A 16,661-nucleotide genomic window follows, 5' to 3' on the forward strand; every position below is an offset into this window, starting at 1 on the left:
TTAAAATTCCGTAATCCTATATATTAACGGATAAGATCCAACAGAGCTTCAGAATTTGTCCTTAACTCATATTCTTCTTATTTTCTATATTATAATTCGAGGGTTACGTGTCATATGCCTACTACTGACATCACTTGCGTCTTCCTTTTCTCTTGTCCTCTTTCGTAATCATTAAAGTAAGTACCTTTTAAAAAAAATAAAGAAACCAACGGTGGGAGAGGAAGCAGAGAGAGAGAAAATAAAAAAAACAGAAAACGAGAAAACCAGAGATTCATCAATTCATTGATTCTTTAGTTCTTCTTCGTCCGTCTAACCTTAGAAACTTATAGCTACAGCGAGAGAAGACGAAGAAGAATAAGAATAAGAAGAAAGAAAATTGAATGGCGGCAAGAGCCAACAACAAATACACCTCTATCAACTTCAACCACATCCTTCACAAAGATCCTCCTTCATCTTCTTCATCTTCCTCCTCTGCTTCTTATTCCTCCGTCGCTCGTTCCAATGGCCGTATGCTCGTCCTCACCAAATCTTCCCCCAAACCTCTAAGATCTCCCTCCGCTGCTCCCACCACCACTACGACCGCACCTCCTATCTCTACAGCTCCGAGGATTCCTTCAAATCAAGCCATCTCTGATCCAGATCCGAGTCAGATCTCTCTTCGTCCCTTAGGTCATACAGGATCTAGTTCCTCGCTTTCTTTTCCAATTCGGACTCCTGAAATCAACAAGGCTCCGGAGGTAAATGCTCCAACTCCGGTTTCATTGTCCCCGAAACCTGATCGGTTCGTGCCGCCGCATCTTAGGCCAGGTTTTGTTCGGAAAGACGAGAAACCTGGACTCAACTCTTCTCGAGTTAGAGATCCGAATCCGAATCTGAATCAGAGATTGCCTAACCAGGAACAGCCACGGCAGGAATATTTCGGTTATGGACAGCCCGGACGGCCCAAATCGGGCGGGTATGAGAGGATCCGTACGGATCCGAGAATAACCGGAAACCGACCCGGCACCTCCGGATGGTATGTTCATCCCTCTCGTAATAATCGTTGTTCTAGCATTACTAGAGAGTGTCTAGGCTTCTTAGCTCTGCCTCAACGGAATTATCTTGAGATTTATTCTACGTTATTGATAGTTTTTGCCTTTCATGCTGATAATTAAGTAAAATTGGAAATGAGATTATTCTGGTTGTTTGGATTTTTGCTGAAGAAGTAGTCATGGGAGCCGAATCCACCATGTGTCTGAACATTAGGATTCGTTTGACCATAGAGAATGTCATCTTCACGTGGATTCGATTTTGAGATGAGAAAGTAATATGAAGGTGTTTTTTGTGTGGAGAAGCTACTCTTGTTTGTCCTTTACTCTTTTTTTGTGTGTTTGATCCAAGGTTGTGTACTTAAAGCTATATATATTATATGATGGAATCATATCTGTTCATTGCTCATCTCAACTCTATTCTGTATAATTTTCTGGGGGAAGTTGTAACTAAAGTTCATTTGTCTGTGCAGATGAGCTTGCTGGGATGATGCCTAGTTAACTCACTCGATGATGGAGGTGGAACTTTACTTACTTCTGAACGTTGAAAACAGTGACTTGTCATTTCTCACTTCTTTTGATCAAACCAGAGATTATCAAAGACCAACCCCCAAGATTCAGTAGATTTGTAGAAGAATGTTGTTTTGGGATCAGGCTGGGTGATACTATGACACAAATAACACTTGTTCTCTTACTTGTCTCACTCATGTTTCAAAAACTTTGTTTATGTAACTATAATTCTGTTATAGCACGTGTTGTTTAGGTATTAATCTATAGATTCTATTACCATTTGGTTTATAAGAAAAACATTTGTTTCTGGATGTATGTTTCAGCAAAAGAAATTTCCACTTTTGTTTATTTCACCATTTGCAATTGCAAGAAAATCTAACTAACAATAGCAAAAATATAGACAAAATAAGCAAAATGGAAAATATGTACATACTTTTTTGGGAGAGATCCACTTGTAAAAGACAAAAGGTGACTATAATTGACTAATTGAGGACTGAGAACATATTGGGAAGGATTTTGTGGCCATTGGTTTGAAGACCAATACGTTATTTTTTTTTATGTCATTTTTTCGAACGTATTTGAAAACCCAATTTAAAATGTATTTTTTCGTGTAAAAAATGATGCTAACATACTTGTTTGATTTTCATCTAAACAAATTGCAAAGCAGTTTTCATAAGCATCACGCTAATAATACCATTGATGCAATTAATGACCACCGATCGCTGAATCACCGCGAAAACGAAATAACCCGTTAAATTACCCATTTGCCCCTCCGTCTCCATTAATACACACTCTCTGCTTTTTTTGAGATCTCTCTCAGCACAAAGCAATCACAAATCAAAGCTTTCAGAGATCCAAAAATGGGATCTCTTCCACCGCCATCGCTAGATTTCTCATCAATCGATCACAATTCCCTCAAAAATGGCGGATCCAGCCACCAAGAGATCTCTCATGATAATCTCCTCAACCTCTTCAAATCCCAGCAAGATCTTCTCAATCACTTCTTCAAACATCTCGATCTCTCTCAAACCCTAGATTTCTCACGCATTCTCCTTTCCACCACCGGTACCGTTTTCTTCACCGGCGTCGGTAAATCCGCTTTCGTAGCTAACAAGGTTTCACAGACGCTCGTTTCCTTAAGCTTCCGTTCCTCTTTCCTCTCCCCTCTCGATGCGCTTCATGGTGACATTGGCGCTCTTTCGCCACGCGATGTTCTCGTTTTCTTCAGCAAATCTGGCGCCACCGAGGAGCTTCTCCGTCTTGTCCCTTGCGCTAGAGCTAAAGGAGCCTTTCTGGTGTCTCTTACCTCTGTTTCTGGGAATCCACTCGCTGGTGTTTGTGATATGAATGTGCATTTACCTCTTCAGAGAGAATTGTGTCCGTTTAATCTCGCTCCGGTGACTTCTACGGCGATTCAGATGGTGTTTGGTGATACCATTGCCGTTGCTCTCATGGCGGCTAGAAATCTCTCCAAGGAAGAGTATGCAGCTAATCATCCCGCCGGTAGAATCGGCAAGAGCTTAATCTTCAAGGTATGGCTAAACTATACATAAGCTTAAGAACCAGTAGGATTGATAAATACAACAATGGGGATGAATATGAATGTATTGGCTGTGTTTTGTAGGTGAAAGATGTTATGAAAAAGCAAGAAGAGCTTCCTGTGTGTAAAGAAGGAGACTTGATAATGGATCAATTAGTGGAGCTAACCAGCAAAGGATGTGGTTGTTTGCTTGTGGTTGATGAACATTCTCGTTTGATCGGTACATTCACAGATGGAGATCTTCGTCGGACTCTCAAGGCTAGTGGAGAAGCAATATTCAAACTCAGTGTTGGAGAAATGTGCAACAGGTGAGGAAAACAACTCTGTTTTTAAATCATGTCAACATTGGTGTTTGTGTTGATGATTTTGAGTCATTTGTTGATAACAGGAAGCCGAGGACAATTGGACCGGAAACAATGGCAGTTGAAGCTATGAAGAAGATGGAATCACCGCCATCGCCTGTACAGTTTCTACCAGTGGTCAATGAAGACAACACATTGATTGGAATTGTAACATTGCATGGTTTGGTTTCAGCTGGTCTCTGAACACGAAGGTGCCTCTATATTGAGTTTTATATAGTTGATTCTTTTACAGAAACCCAAATCGAGAATATTGGTGTAATTTGATTGATTTTCACCGCCAGTGAATTGTATTGTGTCTAGTAGTACTTCATGTATTGTCCATCATTTACTCAAAGATGTGTATAGAGTATAAGAAGATTTCTTGTATCTTTGTCCTGCCTTACCTTCATTTTCTTCTACTCTTGCTTTCATTTTTGCCTTCAAAACCTACCTGCAGCATCTTTCATAATGTCACTGCTCATAGAACCATTTCTAGAAAAAGAAAACGCATTTTTTGCTTTTGATTGAACAAAATTTCGCTGAAGAAGCAGAAACAATGCAGTTTTGGATTTGTGTTGTTACAAATGGATGTATGATTCAAACAATTCTTCTTTAGTTCAGTGATGACAAAGAAAAACACAGTTACATCATAATACCTTTCCATTAACCCATTGTCGTTTGTCACAATGAACAGAAGAAAAGCGGTTCTATATGTAAAAAGAATCAGATCCTATTGCATTTAACGATCAATAATAAGTAAACATAGAGAGAACTTAAGTTGCTAGTGAGAAGAAACCTGAAGAAATACATAGAAAACAAAGATACAAGAGTAAAAAACAAAATCTTTTAGAATTCTCTATGCAGTTGACACTGCGTTGTTACTGTTGTTGTTGCTGCTGCTGCTGCTTTCATCATTTTGTTCGTTCTCACCGGACATTTCCTCGAGAGACTTGCCTTTAGATTCAGGAACCAACAGTGTAAAAACCATCCCCAAAAGATTAACCACACCCAAAACAATGAGGGAGTTCTTGACTCCAATACCTGGAGGATATCCATGCTCTGTCTTGGTCTTGTCAGGACTTTGTGCTAAGTACAAGAACCCAAACGCACCAACCATTGCTCCTAATTTTCCAGAAGCCGCGGAAATTCCATGGCAGGTTGATCTAAACCTAGCCGGGAAGATCTCAGCGGGCACAACGAAAGTTGTTGCATTAGGTCCAAAGTTGGCGAAGAAGAATGTTAGAGAGTACATAGCAACGAATCCGATTCTGTTCTCCTTGTGAGTCCAATGGTCGTAAGGAATGGCGAGAGCGAACATAAAGACGGTCATAAAGAAGAAACCCATCATCTGTATCGCAAATCTACCAATGACGTCAATAAAGGCCACTGTGAACCAGTAACCAGGTACCGTGCTACACAAGGCGATTAGGGTTTGTGCACGTGCAATCTTGAAAACCTCTTGAATTGCGTTCATTGTCTGAGCCGGAGGGATCCATCCGATTGCGCTGAAAATATCTTTCTGGAATAGGTTCTGACTGTAGAAGGCGATGTCGAGTAGGAACCATGTGCTTGTAGTTCCTAGCAAATGAAGGCCATGGCGTTTCATGAATTCCTTGGAAAACAAGCCAAAGGAATTGGACTTATCTTCAGTTCCCTGCTGCTCTGCTTCGATCTCCACTTGCAAAACCTTAGACATGTTTGAAGCCGCTAGTTTCGCGTCCTTGGCCACAAGAGCCGTGTACCGGGCAGTCTCAGGCATCTTGGACCTTGAGTAATACGTCATCGCTGCAGGCAAAGCACCCACCATCAGTATGATCCGCCACACATAATCCGCCTGAGGAACCGTGGATGCCAAGGCATCTATTTGATAGGTTGGAGCTGGAAATTTAGCCTCGAAAGCGGCAGACACGATGATGGCAAAAATCCCCCCGGTCAAGATTCCAAACCCTTGCATAGCAAAAACGGCGGCTATAAACGCACCACGGGTCTTTTTATTAGCGTATTCAGACATAATCGTGGCGGATAACGGATAATCACCACCAATGCCGAAACCAAGCCAGAACCGGAAGAAACATAGTGTAGTCATCACTGTTTTTGGGTTACTCCCAAAGGATAGACCCGAAGCGATGGAACAAAGAACCATGACCATGAGGGTCATACCGTAAACTTTTTTCCTCCCAAGCTTGTCACCGAGCCAGCCAAAGAAGAGCTGGCCTGCGAGTGTACCGCAGAAGGCGACTCCATTAACAGCGGCTGAGACGTTTGGTGGCAGCGTTCCTGGCTTCTCTGAGCCGTCCACGTGATAGTAAATACGGCCAAGAAGCTTTGTGACGAGTGAGATACAAAAAAGGTCGTAAGCGTCGGTGAAGAATCCCATTCCGGCGATTATAATCGCCGTGAAATGGTACCATTGCGTTTTGGCGACGTCGAGTGCGTTTAGCACGTTTAGTTGATCTCCTGCCATTGCTCTCTTTCTCTTTTCCTCTGCGTTAATATTAAGTAACACATATTAAGTAATCAGTATCAAATTCATATACATAAGCTGGTTTCAGACACGTTTTATATGCAGAAAATAAACTATAGTAAAATTTTAATCTATAATCATCAAAAAGGTTTAAAAACTCGTCAAATTCATCAATTTTTATATCTTTTTGGCGTAAGTATTTGTAAAGGTTGACTTGACGCGTGGGAAATGAAAAACGGGACACGAAGTAAGATGGTGACGCACACCGACAAAAGATTTGATCATATTCCATAATGTACAGTTCAATGACAGTCAAAACTTTCCTTTAAATCACAAAATATTTCAGACCACTTATCTTGTTTTTGTTCCAAGAATGTGCCAAAATAAACTGATCCAAGAAAGAAAGTTGTAAACGAATTAAGTTTCAATCTCAGAACTTCAACAACAAAAAAGCTGTATAATCATAGTTTACTGAACAATTTTGTAAAAGACGATTTGAGTTTTAGCTTCCACATACATATTGTCGTCTATCAAAACATTGATCAGGTATCATAGAAAATGTTTCTTAGGAAACTACTCTATTTAATAGACATAACACAAACACATGCTACACAACAGACACAAAAGCTATATAATTTATAAACAACACTAACCAGACGCTTGCATAACCTCATTTCTCATTCAACAACAAGTCATAATAAAAGTTAATAAAAGATTCAATAGCACATAGTTATGAAGAAGACATTAACTTACAGAAAGTTTTTTTTGTTTTTTTGCTTACTTTCTCGCAAACAATCTCTAATATGGGATTGTCTTAAAGAAAGAAAAAAGAAGAAGAAGAGAAGAGTATTAGTTTGTTTGTTTGTTGTTTCTTCAGAAACTGTAAGAGAGAAAGAAAGAAGAAATGGTGTTGTGAAAATGAAAAAGAGGCAGCGTCGGGAACGGCTACTTATACGTAATCATATTTCTGTTTTTGTTTTGACATATTCTTGTGGTATATTCTTCTGACAACGACGTCGCTTTTATTTCTTCTATTTGACTACTTCTCCTCCACCTTATTTTTACTTCTTTTAGGAGACACTATTGGTTCTGTTTTGCTGTTAATTTTTTTTCTGTTTTGGAAATTGTTTTACTGTCTATTCGAATTCTTAAGACTTACGGTTACAAGAAGTCGTTTTTAAGTAATAATTTCGAATATTCTTTGGGGAAAAAATAAGATTCAGACTTCAGACACATGATGAGCTGTTATTTTTATTTTTTTGGTAATAAGTGCAGAATTTGCAAGATATTATTTTGCCATAAAGAGTAGAAAATTGGAAATTGATTCGTTTTAACCCCAGTCTTCTGTGTTTTCTTACATACATTATTTTGTATAACCGTTTTTTAAAAACGTTGAATTTCCCAGAAGTATTTGTAAATATAGTAAAATTCATATTATAAACTAAAGAAGAAAATGATGACAAAATAATAAATAAATTCAGTGAAATTTAAAATAAAAATGTAAAAAAACTTTAACACTTTAAAAATTCAGTGTTATTTGACACAAAATCTTCTATCAATAGGAATACAAATTGTTTTTTTTTCTTTGATCGTTCATAAAACGACGTAGTACCAATTTATGGTTAAGAAAAATAGCGGGAACCAACGTTTAGAATCGGTTTGAGTGACGTGGCAAATATGGGCCCACAGCTATAGATTGCCTTCTTCTTCTTCCACCTCTTGACCCTTCCTTTAATGAGAGCTCAAAACCCTAATTTCTATTAGCCGTTACGCTCTCTAACTTCACATCACTTCCCTAATCTCTCTTTTCAGCAATGAGCTCGTCGTCTAAAATTGATTCAGAGAAGCCAGTTATGGTTTCCGAGTCACTATTTTCTACCAAGACTCCTATCAAAACCGTTAAAAGGCAGATCTTTTCTTCGTCCCCAAAACCTGAATCTGTTATAAAATTGCCCGAAAGGTGAGATTGATTGATTGATTTGTTCATACACTTTTCTCAAATTTGGACTATTCTTTCAATTTTGTTGATTTTTTTATTGGCATTACAGGTTCGAGATTTTGGAGGAATTTTTCAATGGTTTGGATACTGCAATTAGGCTGCTTAAATTAAAGGGTTCGTCAACGACATACGCTAATATATGTCCCAAGATCGAGTATCTTACTAATCGGTAAAGTCATTGACTTTCACGCTTCTTGTTTAAACGGATTCTGTTGAATCTTGAGAGTTTAAAGGATTAAACTTTTTGATGCATATGATCAATCGTGTGTGTGTGTGTGTTGTTTGATTGTATTTGCTTAATGTTGTTTGGGTCTACAGGATCTTCTCGTATGATCATTTGGCTCAGATGAAGCATATTTATCCGGAAGCTATTGAACTAAAGAGAGTTTTGAAGTTTGTTGAAGACACTTGTTGTATGAAACCTAGGCTTCATATTAAATTAAATACCGATGCAATTGTAGTTGAGGATACCATTTGTGGAACTAAATACATGGAACTTAGAAAGGTGTTTCACTCAAAGCTTGTAGATTTTCGCAAAGCTCATCCTAAGGTACATTATTAGGCTTATCTAATCTATTAATTAGTTGTAGCTTTTTGAATAATGCTTTTATATCTGATGGATTCTCCATCTATTGTTTTCTGTATGCAGGACGAAATTCCGAAAGAACTGCTTCCTGAACCATTCAATTCTCCTCAAAGGGATAGTTATTCAGGTATAGTAAGCGTAGGCTTAGGAGAACCTAAACTTGAAGTTGGAGGGTTTGATGTTCATATGGAGGAGATAGAGCAAGAAGAACAAGATGTTAACAAAGTCATTCCTGATTCTACTTTGTCACACATAGAATCAAGAATAGTTGAAACCCCAGTCAAAGATTTATCCACTCCCTCCAAAGACTTGTCCACGCCAATCCGGCTCATGAGTGCTACACCGACGTTGCAGCTATCTAAAAGATGTATTGAGTTGACTCCAGAGGGTGGTGATGATAACTCTCTTAGATCAACAAATAGTCTAGCAAGGGGTCCATCTCGCAGTCTGAATTTTGATACTTTTGAGGAAGATGCAATTGAGAAAGATGATATTGGTAACGAATCTGATGATAAAGGAATCAACTATGAAGAAGATGGCCTTCTCCAGTCAGTAAAAGGTCCATCTCGCAGTTTGAATTTTGACACTCTTGAGGAAGAAACAATTGTGAAAGATGACATTAGTAACGAATCTGGTGATGAAAAAAGCAACTATGAAGGTGATAATGCTTCTGATGATGATAGCCTCCTTCAGTCAGTAAGTGATGCTTTTTCCTGCAACAATTTTGCTTTCACATTGTTTCCGGATATATTCGTTTTCAGTTGCAAACAGACATCCTTACTTACCATTGTGTGTGTGTTTGTGTCTTGCAGATGATAGAGAGACCAAAGACTGAACCCGAGAAGCACAATTTGCCACAGCTTGTTAATTTGATTCATAGAGTGTTTCACTCAACAAATCGGACAGTCATCACGAAGGAGGAGCTTCTTTACAAGATTATTGCAAACCAAATCAATATAACTGATAGAAGTAGGGACAGTTAATATTGAATGTTTGATAATTTCCCTGCCTTTTCTTCCTTGACAGGCTCACAGTTTCTTTCTTACTTGCATTGCCAGGGGAAGTGGAAGAACAATTAAGTCTGATGTTGCAATTGGTCCCGGATTGGATATCTGAAACAAAAGCATCTTCTGGGGATCTTCTTGTTCGGTGAGTATGTTCCACCAAAAATGATTATGATTTTCTTTATTTGGCTCTAAGTTTCACAAATGAAACAAAAAAATACATTTTGTATTGAAAATATCTAATTTGCTTCTTGAGGCTCTAATACTGGTATATCTTTTGCTTTTTGCAGCATCAATAAAATGTCGACTGCCGAAACAGTACGTGCAAGACTTGAAGAAGCAACTTCACATGACATTTCACTTATCTACTGAAAAACCATAAAACTGAAACTTTTTTTTGTGTTTTCATCCTCTTCACCAATTCAGTTATCATTATTCTTCACAAATATCTTCTTTCTAAGCTGGTCCAACCTATAAACTTGTAACATTCGTTTTACATAATTCGAGAATAATCAGGAGACAAAACACCATTTGATGATTATTAATTCTACTACATGCAGAAGAACTGTATTTGTTGTTAACTGTGGTCTGTGGATACCAATTTAAGAAGCTCTTGCTACAGAGAAAAATGTGTAAGACTCAGATTGAGAATAAGGTTTGGCAAAGGAACAAGATTCGCTAGGTCTTCGTCGAATCGACAAATTTTGAAAAGAGTAGTACTAAAGCAAAAGAACAAAACCAAAGGGAAACACAGTCATCACTCTCCAATCATATGACATCTTAGAAGATAGATTGAGAAGTGTTTGAATGTAAAGGTAAATGAACCATACACTTTTGAAAGAAAAGATTCTAGCTCATCTTAAAATAATTAGATTGTTAAAAGGATTAAACATTTGAAACCGAAAAGCATACTCTAAAAATAAAGATAGTGATTGTTCTTTCTTTCTATATTACTCGAAGAAAGTATTTGTCCTTTGCAATGATGTTTAAGATGTTGATATCATACCCAAGGTTACAGTATAAATTAGTTTTATTAACCCAAAAAAAGAATTAAAAAAAAATGTTAGTCTTGAATATGATTAGATTATAGTGTTTGTTTCATAAATGGTTATGAAAATTAGTTCATAAGACGTTATTCTTCTACAATCTATAGTCACAATATATACACAAAAGAGAACTCTTTCAGATTTTCTCATGTGAAACCTCCTTTAAGAGCTTTGCTTGCTCTCTGAATCGCTCTTGCGACTCTCCATATCTCGTGCTCAATTATTCCCTCTGATGCGTTCATCGCAATGGCATCTGCTATTCCCGGGAAGAATCCTAGCTTGCTCTCTGGCTCAGCCGCCGGTCCATACACCTATGCATAAAACACAAACAAGGTCTCATGAGGTTTGCAAAATTGGTGAAAATCTGACTGAATAAAAAAGTTTTACTCACAAGATGCTTGAACCATTCCTTCCCTTTGATCCCTTCTGCATCCAAAAACCCTCTTTCTACAAGCATCAACCTGTCATTTAGCTCTCTTCTCTTCGCCGCTGCTGCTACATCATTTTTGCTATATGATTTTCCCTTTAACTTCTGCAAATCAATCACCAAAACATGTATAGGTGAGACAAAGAAGCAAAAGATTGAGGTTATACGTTAATTAGCAAAACCATTAGAAACCTTTGCTTCATCTGCGGCTTCTTTGGCAACCAAAGAGAACTCTTGTATCGCCATGCTTAAGGGATTTACAGAGACTTTCCCTTCTAAGAGCTTGCTCAGTTTATCTCTATGTGCCTGAATCATTACACAAAACATAAACTCAGTTTTCCTACTATTCTACGTATAAAAGGTGTGAGTAAAAGAAATCTACCTGCAATTGGTCTGCATAAGAGATGTAATCGAATGGTATGAGTGGCTCATCAGCCAAGAGAATTCCTAAAAGTCCCCAAATTCCAGCCACTGATAAATATAGAAAGCAAAGAAGAGAGAGTGAATTCTCTTCATAACATCCATGAAAAACAGAACAAATAACTAAAAGATAATAATAGATCAAAAGAGAGAAGTGAAATCTTTACTAGCAACATGACGGTGAAACAATGGATCTGCGTTGTGGATCATCCAATCATAGGAGTCAAATGCAGTGTGATAGACAGGATAATCTGAAAGAAAGGATAAACAACATACATTATTGGTATTACTTGCATTAAAACATCACATTATAGAATATTTTGCAAGACTTAAGGAATCATGTTCTCATTGACCTGCTCCATAGTACATGTCTATAGACGGTATCCCGGCATGATGAAGAAAACCGGAAAAATCAGAATCTACTCTACTTAGCCTCTGAATCTGCAGTTCATTAAAACATTACATAGTTTTACATTACAAAGACAATGTATGAGCTCTTTTGAATAGTCTACTCACAATGTTATTTTGAGACTTAAATGTCTCTTCCACTGTCAAGCCTACTGCATCAGGATCCTGTACCTGACCACGCATAGATGAATACGAGAGACTAAGACATTTCCTACGAGTATAAGTTTTCAACAACGCTTGAGAATGCCCCGGTTATTAGTATTCTTACCAGCTTCAAGACATCGACAAGAAGACCGTCTAATTGAGGAGTTGCACCAGCAAAAAAACCAGAGCCTTGGACTGCACAATCTACATTAAGATAAGCAACAGCACTTGCACCTAAGTTAAGAACATTTTCTTCAATCCATTCAGTTGATCCAATCTATACAACAAAAAAGAGAACACAAGTAATTTAGTGAAGCATCATATATAGATTCAACTTTTCGAAGTTACTAATTTACTAACCATTCCAAATTCTTCTGCATCCCAACTACAAAGGAGAATGGTCCTACGTGGTCTCCAACCAGATTTAAGCAAAAGAGCAAATCGTCGACTAATGTCAAGTAAAGCAGAAGTTCCACTGTTTGGATCAACAGCTCCATATGTCCATGCATCTCTATGGTTCCCAAGTATCACATACCTATCCGCTTCTTCACTCCCTCTTATTGTAACCACAACATTGTTAATTTTCTTCATTTTCATCTCCCCCTACAATTTAAAGAAGTAACACACACAAGAAGTAACGAAAATTAATCACATAATTAAGAAATATAACGGAAAATTACAAAAGTCAAACCAAAGAAAACATAACGGAAATGCAAAATTCTAGTTAACTAACCTGAAACGTCATGTTAATAACCATCCGTCCAGGGCCAACCCGTTGACCCGGTCCGACACGACCCGAATTCCGCCACTCCAACGGAGCTCTAGCACCGCCCAGAGAAGCCAAAATGATCTCAGCATTACGAAGAGACAAAGGCAAAGATGGGATTTTGGGAAATCTCCGAGTGACCAATTCGTCATCCAAGCTCAGTTTTTCTCCTCCGACAACTCCGGGCCAACCCGGGCTAACCGGATCTCCGATTCCTCTCATAACCGTACCTCTCTCAATCCCGCCAAATCCACCACCGTCATTCTCGGCGTATATTAGCACTCCCAGCGCACCTTTAGCTTCTGCTATTTTCACAATTGCTCCTCTTCCCAAGTTTTCACCTTTCCTCGCTAAAACCACACACCCTTTAACGCTCACACCAATAGACTCAAGCGCATGATAGTCTCTCTCCTCGCCGTGATTCACGAAAACCACGTTACCTTGCGCCGACCCAGATGGAGAATAAGCGTGGTAAGGCCTAACGACCGGAGAGTCTCCGGGAACGTCGTTTAAGTCAAACTCAAGAGTCGTCGTGTTGCTAAAACTTGCCGTGACGGAGATGTGCGTAGGATAAGATAAGAGAGCTTCGTATTCGGCGACATGGGTCTCAAGTCCGAGGCTTTGGAAATGGTTAAAGACGTAGTGAAGTGTGTCTAAAGAGGGTTTAGTTCCGGCGAGGTGAGGATGACGGGTCAATTCACGGAGGTAAGAGGAGATGGTGGCGTTAGAAGCAGAGGAGAGGAAGAGGCGGCGGAGACGAAGGGCATTATAGGCATTTCGAGAAAATAGAAGAGGAGGAGTAACGGCGTCTGGATGATGGAGAGTGTAGAAAGTGGCGACGAAAAGAACGATGACGAAGAGGAAAGAACAGAGAGGCGGCGGTTGTCGGAAAGGGATTATAGATATTCCGGTAACGGTGGGTCTGGTGGTGAGAGGTTGTGACATTGCAGAGAGAGAGAGAGAGTAAATTGTTTTAGTAAGTATAGTGGCTGATGAGCCAAAGTATTTATTATGAAATAATCTTCAGTCTCATTTTTACGTTTTTGTCTTCTTTGTCTTTATGAGTATTTTTGTCTTGGTCAAAACTCTGTTTATTAATCTCTTTTTCATCAACCTCCGAGAAATAATAACAAAGACTAATTCTTTGTGTAATTACGAGAAACTAGAATTTCAACAGAGTCAGCAATCTAAGAAACTAGAATTTGAAAACCTTTTTCCCCCACTAAATTACTGAGCTTAGTGGAATGATGAAAAGCTGCGATATTGACGAACCAAAAATGAAAATGTGTATTGTTTGATTGAGTAGTAGTGGGTGGCCAAAATACTATTTTTCTTCGTTTGAGTATCATTTTCAGTTTGTTTTAATTCGTTTTTATATCACTCGATGATGTATTGGGTCGTATTTGACATATTCCATTTTAGATTTATCATAATTAAACATTAGCATATCACTCGATCGTGATATATATTCTCCATTGTGATTATCATATGTTTTCCCTCATTGTCATTAATTATTTAAAGTGAAGGCAGCGTTGAAGGACAAGAGGAGACACGAGACTGAGAACGGTGTTGGGACTTGGGACATCGAGATCGATAATTTTATCAATCTCGTGGAGGTATCCTCCAAACATGAATTTAATTATTTTTCGTCCAAAGCTATATATATATATGCATGCATTGATGAACTTCAAGTCCAGAACTTGTTACGTTTCGTTTTGCATGATGTACACATATCCAGTTTTTTTGAAGAAAATAGAATTGGATTTACATTAGAAACTACCAACTATTTGAACAAATGATGAGCACGCAATAAAAATGATAACCATGAAAAGCTTTTGTCTTTATGCATTTGATTCATTTGGTCGGACCTATTGTCTGTATGCATACTTACATAATAGTACATTATAATCCACTCAGAATTGACTAGAAAGAAAAAAAATGCTTTATAAAAAAATGGAATTATCTCTTATCTATTTTTATTATTCACTATAGATTTTTTGTTGTCGCCTAATTCAATACAGACTATAATTTGTTCAAATGACCCAAATAAAAATTTTGGTTTGTCAGTTTTGGTTCCTTCTATGTTTTAGGGACACAGATAAACTTTAGCAGGAGTATCTAAGTATAACCCCATCCATAAGATAATTTACATCTAGTCGTCGCCTATGCTCCATATATTTTCACTATGAAAATAAGATCTTAAATTTTTTAAATGTACTTCTTCTCAAAAGAGTGGGAATTTCATGGAATGATTGAGGTAATTATAAAAAAATCCTTTTTCTCTCTCAACTTGACGACTAGGGTTTCTTCTTCTCCTTGCCGCCGTTGGTGTGGCCTCTCGCCCACCGGCGAGAATCTTCCTCTTTCTCCCTCCTCTTCCTTTCTTCTATGGCTTTAGTGATGCTTGCTCGGGCTCCTGCTCCACCTTTGCTCCTCCCTTCTCCGAATCCGCCGCCGTGTGCTCTACCGCAAGATTTGACCAGTTTGGTCTCTCCTTCTGAACCTCCCGACCCTCCAGACCCACCAGACTATCTCGTTGGAGCTTCCAACTCCTTTCTCTCGATTTTGTTGTTGAGGTCTTCAGATCTAGGATCAGATCTTGTTCAGGCTTTGAGCCCTCTAGATCTGGGTTTTGCTTTACGATCTATTACTGCTGTGTGCAGTTCGTGGTACCAAGTATTTCCTCTCGCTTGTTTGGAGCTTTGGTTCTCTATTCCACACCTCTCTCATCCTCTAGTCACTCTATCAAAAGGTTTTGTCTCTCTGAAAGGTAGTAATTTCTTTGAATTTTTTACCTTCTTTTGGAACATGCCTTCGTTTATACTTCAGTTCCCTCACCATGAGGATGTGATGATTTCTACTAGTTTTAGGCTGGTTTTACCTCAGTATGAGGCTGTTATGATCTTGCTTAAGCTCAAGTTGTTCTTACCTCATTATGAGGATGTGTTGTTTTCGATTGGACTTCGAATTCAGCTTCTTTTACCTCAGTATGAGGTTGGTTTGATTCTGTATAAGCTTAGGCTTCTCTTACCTCATTATGAGGATGTTATTCAAAAACTTTGGTTAAGAGCAATTCATGTTATTGTTTCTTTGGTTTGGTTTCTTGAAATTTCACGCAGGATAAAGGAAAAGACATATGACGTCTTAACAAGAAATGATCTTGGGTCTTGGACTCCAGATTTGTTCATCGAGAAGTGGTGGTTTTCGCAACCCCACACCTCTCCGAAGTTGAGGTTTTTCTCACATCTCGTAGGCTCAAGAAGTTGGTGCTTTGTCGCCTATGCTATCGTAGCCGTATTTCATGATGCGTTTTATCCACTAGAGGATGTTGCATCTCCGGACAGCAGATCACCAAGTGTGCTCTCTTATTTCCGAAAGCTCATCTCATGTTTCAGCACTATTGGTGTCTCCAACTTTAGTTGCTTAACTGTTATGTATGTTTTTATCTTTTTCTTTCGTGCTTTCCGTATGCCATTTGTAGCAGTGGTTTCTTTGGCCTTTGTAGCATCTTTGATGTACTTGTTGAACCATTTCTCCATTGTTGGAGAGTAGAATCATTTATAAAAAGCTAGTTTGACCAAAAAAAAAAAATTGAGGTAATTATAAATTAGAAATCTGACAGCACTATCGTGAGAGATAGGGAGGACAAATCTAAGTGGGTCCTTGAACGTATCTTTGTAGTGTGCACCTTCATAAATATAATCCGAGTCATCATTCGGACAAAATATTCTAGGGACATTGGAAGTGTTGGGTTTAGACAATAGACTTCTATAAATCTGGTAGACAAAAGTTAATCATAAAAATCTGGTAGGCAACAAAAAAAGACTACCTTAAATTTGTTTCTTTGTTCAATCAAAATCCATACAAAACTTTTAAAATTATTAGCAGATTTTCTCAAGTATAAATGTCTTACAACTCTTACAAACTATTTTCAGTGAACAAAACTCTATCCTAATCAATTGAGTAGACTTTACTATA

The 16,661-nt window shown here is 38.3% G+C and overlaps 6 protein-coding genes across 10 annotated transcripts; 4 read left to right on the plus strand and 2 right to left on the minus strand.

The window, feature by feature from the left end:
- Positions 1 to 96: 96 nt before the first annotated feature.
- AT3G54680 (proteophosphoglycan-like protein) lies at positions 97 to 1,893 on the plus strand. Its single transcript, NM_115325.5, has 2 exons — positions 97 to 1,015; positions 1,502 to 1,893. Coding segments are annotated over exons 1-2 (636 nt in total). The 5' UTR covers positions 97 to 380; the 3' UTR covers positions 1,503 to 1,893.
- A 423-nt stretch (positions 1,894 to 2,316) lies between these two features.
- On the plus strand, positions 2,317 to 3,965 carry SETH3 (Sugar isomerase (SIS) family protein). The gene is made up of 3 exons (NM_115326.5): positions 2,317 to 3,070; positions 3,163 to 3,386; positions 3,467 to 3,965. Exons 1-3 carry the CDS (start codon positions 2,399 to 2,401, stop codon positions 3,621 to 3,623), a joined length of 1,053 nt encoding a protein of 350 aa, NP_191029.1. The 5' UTR covers positions 2,317 to 2,398; the 3' UTR covers positions 3,624 to 3,965.
- A 61-nt stretch (positions 3,966 to 4,026) lies between these two features.
- PHT1;7 (phosphate transporter 1;7) lies at positions 4,027 to 6,761 on the minus strand (the record flags this gene model as incomplete). Of its 2 annotated transcripts, NM_001339687.1 has the most annotated exons (2): positions 4,027 to 5,903; positions 6,637 to 6,761. In NM_001339687.1, the coding sequence occupies one exon, from the start codon at positions 5,881 to 5,883 to the stop codon at positions 4,276 to 4,278; it is 1,608 nt and encodes a 535-aa protein (NP_001319749.1). In that variant the 3' UTR covers positions 4,027 to 4,275. The 2 variants fall into 2 exon arrangements, with proteins under 2 accessions (NP_001319749.1, NP_191030.3); NM_115327.3 differs by lacking the exon at positions 6,637 to 6,761 and having other exon boundaries at positions 4,238 to 5,883.
- Positions 6,762 to 7,624: 863 nt separating this feature from the next.
- CDT1B (CDT1-like protein B) lies at positions 7,625 to 10,136 on the plus strand. The gene is made up of 7 exons (NM_115328.4): positions 7,625 to 7,843; positions 7,932 to 8,051; positions 8,201 to 8,432; positions 8,532 to 9,164; positions 9,281 to 9,437; positions 9,527 to 9,617; positions 9,763 to 10,136. The coding sequence occupies exons 1-7, from the start codon at positions 7,698 to 7,700 to the stop codon at positions 9,842 to 9,844; spliced, it is 1,461 nt and encodes a 486-aa protein (NP_191031.1). The 5' UTR covers positions 7,625 to 7,697; the 3' UTR covers positions 9,845 to 10,136.
- Positions 10,137 to 10,451: 315 nt separating this feature from the next.
- On the minus strand, positions 10,452 to 13,729 carry AMP1 (Peptidase M28 family protein). Its single transcript, NM_115329.3, has 10 exons — positions 12,651 to 13,729; positions 12,278 to 12,520; positions 12,042 to 12,194; positions 11,882 to 11,944; positions 11,719 to 11,806; positions 11,533 to 11,616; positions 11,328 to 11,416; positions 11,138 to 11,251; positions 10,910 to 11,050; positions 10,452 to 10,829 (listed from the first exon to the last, which is right to left on the minus strand). Exons 1-10 carry the CDS (start codon positions 13,626 to 13,628, stop codon positions 10,665 to 10,667), a joined length of 2,118 nt encoding a protein of 705 aa, NP_567007.1. The 5' UTR covers positions 13,629 to 13,729; the 3' UTR covers positions 10,452 to 10,664.
- A 1,086-nt stretch (positions 13,730 to 14,815) lies between these two features.
- On the plus strand, positions 14,816 to 16,271 carry AT3G54730 (transcription repressor). 4 transcript variants are annotated; one of them, NM_001161204.2, is made up of 2 exons: positions 14,816 to 15,453; positions 15,803 to 16,271. In NM_001161204.2, exons 1-2 carry the CDS (start codon positions 15,072 to 15,074, stop codon positions 15,805 to 15,807), a joined length of 387 nt encoding a protein of 128 aa, NP_001154676.1. In that variant the 5' UTR covers positions 14,816 to 15,071; the 3' UTR covers positions 15,808 to 16,271. The 4 variants fall into 4 exon arrangements, with proteins under 4 accessions (NP_001154676.1, NP_001154678.1, NP_001154677.1 ...); NM_001161206.1 differs by having other exon boundaries at positions 16,008 to 16,266; NM_001161205.1 differs by having other exon boundaries at positions 14,816 to 15,435; positions 15,803 to 16,266.
- Positions 16,272 to 16,661: the final 390 nt, after the last annotated feature.

The sequence above is a fragment of the Arabidopsis thaliana genome, chromosome 3 (genome assembly GCF_000001735.4).
Source record: "Arabidopsis thaliana chromosome 3, partial sequence".
Lineage (NCBI taxonomy): Eukaryota > Viridiplantae > Streptophyta > Magnoliopsida > Brassicales > Brassicaceae > Arabidopsis > Arabidopsis thaliana.

Coding starts and splice junctions, on each gene's coding strand:
- AT3G54680 (NM_115325.5), top strand. CDS start 381: ATGGCGGCAAGAGCCAACAACAAATACACCTCTATCAACTTCAACCAC.
- SETH3 (NM_115326.5), top strand. CDS start 2,399: ATGGGATCTCTTCCACCGCCATCGCTAGATTTCTCATCAATCGATCAC. Junction 3,071..3,162: donor GCAAGAGCTTAATCTTCAAG/GTATGGCTAAAC, acceptor TGTGTTTTGTAG/GTGAAAGATGTTATGAAAAA. Junction 3,387..3,466: donor GTTGGAGAAATGTGCAACAG/GTGAGGAAAACA, acceptor TGTTGATAACAG/GAAGCCGAGGACAATTGGAC.
- CDT1B (NM_115328.4), top strand. CDS start 7,698: ATGAGCTCGTCGTCTAAAATTGATTCAGAGAAGCCAGTTATGGTTTCC. Junction 8,052..8,200: donor ATCGAGTATCTTACTAATCG/GTAAAGTCATTG, acceptor TTGGGTCTACAG/GATCTTCTCGTATGATCATT. Junction 9,165..9,280: donor ATGATAGCCTCCTTCAGTCA/GTAAGTGATGCT, acceptor TGTGTCTTGCAG/ATGATAGAGAGACCAAAGAC.
- AMP1 (NM_115329.3), bottom strand. CDS start 13,628: ATGTCACAACCTCTCACCACCAGACCCACCGTTACCGGAATATCTATA. Junction 11,252..11,327: donor CTTATGCAGACCAATTGCAG/GTAGATTTCTTT, acceptor GTAATGATTCAG/GCACATAGAGATAAACTGAG. Junction 10,830..10,909: donor AGGAATGGTTCAAGCATCTT/GTGAGTAAAACT, acceptor TTTTATGCATAG/GTGTATGGACCGGCGGCTGA.
- AT3G54730 (NM_115330.2), top strand. CDS start 15,072: ATGGCTTTAGTGATGCTTGCTCGGGCTCCTGCTCCACCTTTGCTCCTC.